The sequence below is a fragment of the Leuciscus leuciscus genome (assembly GCF_965113295.1).
Source record: "Leuciscus leuciscus genome assembly, chromosome: 18".
Classification (NCBI taxonomy): Eukaryota; Metazoa; Chordata; class Actinopteri; order Cypriniformes; family Leuciscidae; genus Leuciscus; species Leuciscus leuciscus.
Window position 1 is genome coordinate 2,670,203 of NC_138742.1, and position 9,059 is coordinate 2,679,261.

Consider the following 9,059-nt stretch of genomic DNA (forward strand, 5'->3'; position numbering starts at 1 on the left):
TCAGCTTTGCATCACAGAAATAAATGATAATTTTAAGTATAATAAATTGAAAACCAATTATTTTAAATTGTAATAATATATCACAATATTACTGTTTTTTTCTGTATTTTTGATCAAATAAATGCAGGCTTGATGAGCAGGAGAAACTTCTTTCAAAAACATTAAAAATAGTAATGTGTCCAAACTTTTGGCCTGTACTGTATATATACAAATAAATAAATGGTCATGGAAAAATATTGAAGAATCTCAGGATAAGCAACCTGTGTGTTACTCTAAGAGAGCATCCATACATGTTCTTAATATGATTTAATTTTATTCATAAGTCTGAGCACTGAAACATTCACATTTAAGATTATTACTTTTTTATTCTCATCCCTTCTCCTGCTTTTCCCAGGTGTTCCCAGGTAGAAGTATCTTCGGCGTCCGGGATCGGATCCGATATATATCAGATATTCCTGACGTGGAGATCCATCCGGGCACAAACGTTCTTCAATCCATCATTTCTTTCAGGTAGTTTGTGTTGAACACTGCTTTTCTTACTCGGTGTTTCTGTCTTTTTACAGTCCAAATATCAAACATTTCTTAAATCAAGATGCATTTACTAGATGAGTAAAATGATATAAGATATTAAGTCCTGTTTTCCTCGGGAATTAATCAAAATGAAGTGAGTTGATGCTTAAAACAAGCAAAATGATCTGCCAATGGGGAGAAAAATAATGTTGTTTCTGTTTGAATTAAGATTATTTTTCTCCCCATTAGCAGATCATTTTGCTTGTTTTAAGCATCAACTGACTTCATTTTTATTAATTCCCCCGGAAAACAGGACTTAATAACTTATATCATTTCACTCATCTAGTAAATGCATCTTGATTTAAGAGTTTGTAGATATTTGGACTGTAAAAAGACAGAAACCCTGAGTAAGAAGAGCATGTTTAGCAGTGAGCTCTCTCTCTCCTGTCTGGATGTTTCAGTGATAGACAGACTCACAGGTTATGCATCAGTATATACAGCTGTTTATTTGTGATTTTTTTTTCCAAAACATCTCATTTACTACATACAACGCACAAAATAAATGTGTAATGGACATTCAAGGGCAAAAAAAAAAAAAAAAGAGAGATCAACACGTATGAGACGGTACAGACCAAAATCAGGTGTACACACACCGACTGAATCAAACTACGCAAAATCATACATTACGGTCTTGAGCTTTTCATGTGTTTCTAAAGAAGGTGAGATGTGTTTCGTGATTTGGGAAAGTCATGATGGGATCTTGGGAGATCCAAAACCGTGATCCACCACCGATTTCACTTCAAAACTGATCTACAATAAAACATTGATGAAGAGTGTTGGGGAAAAGTTTGTTCATGACCACGTTCAACAGCTTTAATGCTTTTCTTTCTGGGAGAATTGGACTAATCTAGAATTTTAAAATCAGTGATAGTTTTACTCACCCTCTTGTATTATTTTTTTGTTCTCCCATGAAACACGACAGATCATGTCTTTACGGCACAGAGAAAGTGGACAGTGACTGATGAGCCACATACCAAAAAGGACCAACAAAAGAAGCATATAAGTATCAGAAACTCGTGCACTATATGTGGCAGGATAAATCACCCCCACTTTCGGCGCACATCTGGCCCACATCTGGCGCACATCTGGCTCGCGCGGAGTCCACCGGATGTGGGCCGGATCTGGGCCAACACTATGTTTCAATCTGGGTTAAAATGACAAAAAATAAACATCTTGTTTTTGTGTTTCACAGAAGAAAGTTGGGAAACTACACGAGGGCGAGTAAACGATGCCAATTCTGAAGAGAAAACCTGGCCAAACCAGAGTCAGTGGTGAATACGTCTCAAACAGACGAGTACCGTATCCAGAACAGCATGATATAAGTGCCGCTTTTACAACCAGCTCATCCCAAAATTACATTAATTATCATTCATTCCTTGAAAACACCTGCAACCAAGTAATGAACGCATCAAATCAGTGATATAAAAATGAAACGTTACTATTTATAAATCACAACACTTGACTATTTCTTGCTAGAAAAAGCCATAATTTTACCTAATAGTAAAAGAAAACTGCATATGTAAATGTAACAATCATGCTTTTTGAGTGAAAGTAATATGGATAATAAGGCACCTGATACCAGGAGCGTTCTCTCGGACCGTCTGTCTGAGACTAAATGTGTTCGGATCGCTAAGAAACCATACAGATTTTCCTGTCGTTTGGGTTTGGTTTCATCCCGAGAGCCGAGAATTACAGTTAGACTGAACAAGAGTCACGCAGGGTCGAAACGAGACGCTTCCGGCTACACACACTCTTATTTAATGCGCCGTTGAGTTTTCCTTATAGCCATTATAACGTAAGCGTAATTTACTCTTTCAGATTTCAAAATGACACATTTTTATGGAATATTTGCAGTGTTTATTGTGCCATAACTTTGCATTAAGCGACAACATTCCAATCAATTTCCAATAAAAAAAATTTTAAAAAAGAAAAAAAAACAAAAACATGAAGTCCCAATATTTTTTTTCTTGCTCAAGAAGCCATTTCACTTTGATATACACACTGCTGTTCAAAAGTTTTGGATCGGTAATATTTTTTATATTTTTAAAAGAATTATAAAATAATTTATTACATAATAAAAAAATAAAAAAAAATAAAAAAAATCTGCTTTCTACTTTATTATATTTTAATATGTAATTTATTCCTGTGATCAAAGCTGAATTTTCAGCATCATTACTCCAGTCTTCAGTGTCACATGATCCTTCACAAATCACTCTAATATGATGATTTAAAGCTCAAAAAACCTTTATTATTATTATCCATGTTGAAAACAGTTGTGTACATTTTTTTTCTCCAGGATACTTTGATGAATAGAGAGTTCAATTTCATTTATTTGAGATGGAATCTATTGTTAACATTATAAACTTTTGATCAGTTTAATGAATCCTTGCTCGATAAGTGTTGATTTCTATTATTACTTTTTTATTTTTTTTTTATCAAATAAATGCAGTCTTGGTGAGCATAAGAGACTTGTTTTTAAAAACATTGAAAATCTTACCGATCCCAAACGTTTGAACGGCAGTGTACGTCACAATAGAGGAGAAAACACGATGGTAACTTCAGTTTCATGCCGACTCTAAACACCCAGTAACTCAAAAACGAACCCATTACCGGCACTCTTGCAGTGCTAGTGTAATATTCACATCTGCACACTTCAGTAAAGCATGTTTCTGGCCTGAGAGTCGAACACCAACACTTCATTTCCCAATTGAACGTGTGTTCAGTCTTGACTGTGATTGTCAATCTCGTGAATGAATGGGCAGAACTACAGAAGCTGCACTGAAACTAAACCCTGACATGCTCCCAAAATAAGGCTTTGTTTGTTGTAGGCACACAGAGGTCTTTAACTGAGCTAGCATGGAGAATCCGGTTCTAATAGTGTCAAAACATCAAATATTTGACACTAATAGTGTCAAAACACGAAATATGACTTCGACGCTGAGTATTTCTGTCTGTAAAGCAAATGCTGGTGGAGAATCTGTGTGTGTGTGTGTGTGTGGTTTAGGGGAAAATGGATGGTGAAATGGCAGAAATGAAGGTGACAGTGAAGGTTTAGTTGATAGAAGGTGTTTAGGTCCTGTTTACATCTGGTGTTACACTGCAAAAAAATTTGTTGTTTCCAGTCCAAATATCTAAAAACTCTTGAATCAAGATGCATTTACTAGATGAGTGAAATGATATAAGATATCATGTCCTGTTTTCTGGGGGAATTAATCAAAATGAAGTGAGTTGATGCTTAAAAAAAAAGAAAATCAAAATTATCTGCCAATGGGGTCAGAAAAATAATCTTAATTCAAACAGAAACAACATTATTTTTCTCCCCAATGGCAGATCATTTTGCTTAAAGAATTTGCATAGACCCTCCCCTTGAAGAAATCAGGACAGAAGTGGTTTGAAAGTGGACAAAAGCGACGGATTTAAACACGAGGTGTAAACGGGAATGTGTTTCGCGTCTACCTGTGATCCGATCGACCAAAACGCATCTTAATAAAGGTGTAAACAGGGCCTGAGAGAAAGAAAAAGGGCCGTGTCCAGATCATCAGAGGCGGGACCTCGAATAAAACCAGATTTTAACATCGCAAAGGGAAGCAGCGTCAATGTTCGGAGGGTGTATTCAAAAACATTCAGATAATAATAAGAATTAATGGCATTAATTATTAAACTAACTATTATAATAAGCTCACATCCGACACGCATGTACCGGATGTGGGCCGAAACTATGTTGCCGAAAGTATGTATAAATAATAATATAACGTCATGAGGGAATGCTTCGTGCTTCACCCTTTGATTGAGGTTAAAACAATCCGGACAGAATACTGGGACAAAGAGAAATATGAAAGAAATAGAGCAGCGAGAGAGTTGTGTTTCTGCTATTAGCTCGAATACAGATGAGAACTTCAACGCGCATGCAATGCTTGCTAATGTAGATATACACAGTTTTCAAACGGCGAGAGTGCTTAACAGACAATACTTAAAACTAGCTTATTTAGGATACTTTGGGATTAGCTAGCTTGGTTGTCAATGCTTTGACATTCTGCATGAGAAAGAGTGAATACTGACAGATGCTAGCGGTTATGCTAGCGTGAGTCGCCAAGATGCGAGCGTTTCGTCTGGATTAACGTCCAAACGAAACGCTCATTAACATCCGCCTTGGGTCGATGATGACAACAAGTCCTACTGGGAAGTTTGTATTCACGAGTTGTAAATACGATGGACGCAATTACAGGCGAGTAAAGCGCCGCTTAAGCTGCAAGCTTATGGAGACGTCTTGAGGTAAAAACAGTCCAGCATTTGAGTCAGAGAAGAATAAATAAGTACGGGATTTAGTGTTTCTTTAAAAACAAAAGAAAACAAACAAACATTGAAATGGTGTAATGATTACATGTGTGAAGAGAGGTAGTTCATTTTGGTTAACAACGGCACCTGGTGGTTTGTGTTTTCCTTAAACAATCAGCATTCAGACAGTCAGTCAGTCAGTCAACAAACGATTCGTTTCACCCGTGTCAATTTCCTTCAGCTAGACTCAAGAAACCCACTTTCAGAGGATTTCTCAGGGAGGGGAAAGTGCAGTGCATGATGGGATTGATGAGCACTGGGTTTCTTTAGTCTAGTTGCGCAGCACAAAAGAGCTTTACCAACGTTTCGAGACATAAGCTGGTCGAAAGTTGGCTGATCCAAAAAGTGCATAGATGTTCTTCTACATCCCCCCCTCGTGGAAATACTGATTCAGAGACACCCATTTTTAACCATCCGTTGACAACCAATGAAGCAAAACCCAAAATTGTTTGGCTGTTGAGGTCCGGTTGAATCCAGAGCTTTTGTTTTATTTCCCTTGTTGATCAGATGCAAGTGATCCAGTTGCGTTTTGAGGCAATGGAGGCAGAGACTGGTCTGGATCTGTGGGTGAAAAGGGGCAAAAACACTCCATTCTTAGCTAATTAAATTAGCATAATCCATCCGAAGCTTATCGTGAACTGGTATATACACGTATCGTTCGTCCAAACTCTCGAAAAGTCTTTCGTATGCAGCCGTAATAAAGCAGACATCGTGTGTTTTCGTTAGCAACTCCTTTTCCCGTTTCACCCGCAGTAACGTTAAAGCTTCCACGAGTCCTTTGAAACGGACTGTTGTGTGTGTGTGTGTGTGTGTGTGTGTGTGTGTGTTTCAGTTTGGCTGGTTTGAGGCAGCGGTTTTGCAGAAATAAAAAAATAACAGAGTCCAGTTTGATGTCTCAAAAAACGAGGCAGCGGTTTTGCAGAAATAAAAACATAGTCCAGTTTGACGTCTCAAAATCCGTACAAAACTAAGCCATGATCATCATTATATATATATTCGATGTGGAATTCGCACCTAAAAAGCATCAGGAATAGATACGGTCGTAAAAGCTTATTAAAATGTCATCTGAGAGAGAAAGACACCGAAAAACGTTATGAAAATATGAGATTTGCATATTTCTCCCAAGCTGCTGCTGCTTCTTCTCATTTGATTAAATGCATTAGCCTATCCGTTTCATTAGACATATGTACAGACACAAGTGGTATTTACAGCTCACGACCACAAGAGATCAGCGCAGAACCCGCTGGAATGGGACACGTTTTATAATCGTTCGTAAAAAACGAAATTCATGCAACATTATCATGAATTCAAAGCGTTTGGAGTTAAAACTATTGGGGGGAGTGGGGTGTAAATTGGTGCATTTGTGCAAAACTATTTAACGAACCATTTGAGGATGTAAATTGTGGATCATTGTACATAAATTGTCTGAATTTGAGGTAAAACGGGCTATTTTATGGGGCGATTTACATAAAAATGGATTGACAGGCAATTCTGCTTTTGATGACAAACATTTGATGACAAATGTTGATCATACAGCATATCCGCTTCCTAAAAACATGATATTCTGCGTATTAAAATCACAACAGATTTGGCAACCTTAAAAAGGTACTGAACCCATAAAATATCTATTTTAAGGGTAAAATAAGGCCTGGTCTTGGACTAAAGCACTAAATCTCCACTGAAGATCCAGATAATGTGAGGTTGAAGCAGCCGGATGGCCTTGTTATGAATGATAAATAATATCGAGCAGCATTCGGGCTGATCTCGGGGGACCGGTTCCTGCGTTTTAGCTCTCTTGTGGTCATCTAAGGTTCTATCTATACAGACATCAGACCAACAGGTCAGGCCCCCTACTCTCATTTTAAAGTGTGTGTGTGTGTGTCTTTGCATACTACTGATAGATCTATACATCAGCCAGGCCCGTATTTTTGTGATATTTTGGCTCATAAATCTGCACTCAATTGTGAGTCAAAGTAGCAACTGTCCCAAAACCTAGTGAACTCAAAAATGTTCTGAAAAGGAGGTTTCTAAAAAAAAGTGACTAGTGTTTGACTAGTGTTTGAATAGCGTTTGAGCTAATTTGCAAAGGATTTAAATAGAATTGGACGTTGGTATGTTGATAATCAAAGTGAGTGAAGGAATTATATATATTTATAATCCAAAAATTGATTATAATACACCTCAAGGTGTGGAATTTCGATGGCGACGCTTGAGAAGACGCCAGTAAAGCAATGACTTTATTCTGGAAATTTAATGAGTTTATTCTCAACGTTTTATTTCGAGGTTTTTTCTCGAAACACAACTTCTTTATTCTCAATAAAGTTTATTCGAGTTTATTCTCAACATTGCATTTCGACTTTTTTTTCTCTCGAAATTTAACGTGTTTAATCGCGCATTATAATGACTTTAATCTCGAAAAGGTTTTTTTTTTACTTTTTTTTTGCTTGGCCCTAATCCTCTTCCATAGAAATGCAACAATGGCGCTGATTGAAACGTTCCAAAAAAATTACAAATAAAATAATTTGCAGTATAGGATGTTTTTTCCCACCATTGCATTATGGGATTGCATTCTGTGAGAAGCATACGTGTGATGCTCAATCTTTTCGTGACCCATGTCTTGAAAAGCAGTCTAGGGCGTTGGCTAGGTTTTGAAACAGAGCCACTGTGAATTTAAATCAAATTTTGTCACACAAACACACTCATTTATCCAATGAACTAGAAGAGCCTGCTAATCCTATTACAACAGAGGATCACCTGGCCATACCTTTCCCCTCTCTCTCTCTCTCTCTAATATAAATATTAGTGTATATGCATGGTTCTACTCATACATTATTAATACATTCCGTTCAGAAATTCCCAGTAGCATAAAAGCGGGAATTCCGCAACATTATCCAGACCTGTGCACCACCACCCTCACTCACAAACACACACACACACACACACACACACACACACACACACACACACCAAAAAATGCTTTTCTTACTTAGTATTTTTGTCGAAAATAAAAGTAAGACAAAAATACTAAGTAAGAAAAGCATTATTTGCAGTGAGTATCTCTCTCTCTCTCTCTCTATCCAGACCTGTGCACCACCCTCACCCTCACACACACACACACACGTCTCTCTCTCTCTCTACTGCCCCCCGCAGTGTGAACCGTGACGCTCCCCTAGCCGAAGCGCCGAGCTCCCGGGTCCGGGATCCGGCGTGGGTCCGGGAGTGCTCCGGGGGGCCCTTGGATGCTAGGACACCTCGCTGCCGAACACCTCGAGCACCAGGGGCGTGAGCTGCATGCTGTGCTCGGGCTGGAAGGACAGCGAGCGGTACTGCTTCGAGTGCTCCTCGTTCAGGCTGCGCAGGTCCGCCAGCTTCTGGATCATCTTAGCGTAGACGAGGCGCCCGCTCGAGTGATGGATGCGGATGTACGCCTGGAGAACGTCACACAAGCGGTCCTGAAGCGCTTCGATGCGCACGTGGTCCTGAACGCCCGGACGGTCTGCGGGAACACAAGAGCGAGTCATACACTGCAAAACATGCTTCCAGTCCAAATGTCAACAACTTCTTAAATCAAGATGCATTTACTAGATGAGTGAAATTATATAACATATAGGGCCCTATTTTAATGATCTGAAACACAAGTATCAAATGCGAAACACAAGTAACTTTGTGGGCGGATCTCGGGCACTGTTGCTATTATACGGCGGGATAAATGACTCTTGCGCCCGACGCAAATCTAAAATGGGTTGGTCTGAAGTAGCTTCATTACTCATAGGTGTGGTTTGGGCGTAACGTGAAATAAACCAATCAGAGCGTCATCTCACATTCCCTTTAAGAGCAGACGCGCTTGTTCCATGGCGGATTGCTATTATAACGGCGGATTTGCCAGACGCACGCCAGGAGCGGATCACAGCCGAGGAGACCGACGTTCTCGTCAGGGCCGTAAAACACAGAGAAGTGACATTGGGGATGGAGAAACACACCCAAATTAGCTTCGGTTAAACAGGCGTATGATAATTTGGGTAAATGTGTAAGCTAGATTTATGGCTATTTTTTCACATCTTCATGGACACCACAATGATTTCCCTCGTGTGGTAATATTTTTTTTCCTTGTAATAATGTATGGTTTGCAAAAATGAAAACTGCTGCTTCTTTGT

At 38.9% G+C, this 9,059-nt stretch overlaps 1 protein-coding gene across 3 annotated transcripts in view; it reads right to left on the reverse strand.

Moving 5' to 3' along the window:
* Positions 1-990: 990 nt before the first annotated feature.
* Positions 991-9,059, reverse strand: part of vdra (vitamin D receptor a) — a 77,763-nt gene continuing 69,694 nt past the window's right edge. For all 3 annotated transcript variants that reach the window (XM_082145942.1, XM_082145941.1, XM_082145940.1), the window contains one exon: positions 991-8,401. In XM_082145942.1, the coding sequence (XP_082002068.1) occupies positions 8,148-8,401 (254 nt within the window). In that variant the 3' untranslated portion in view covers positions 991-8,147. The remainder of the gene's footprint in view (positions 8,402-9,059) is intronic.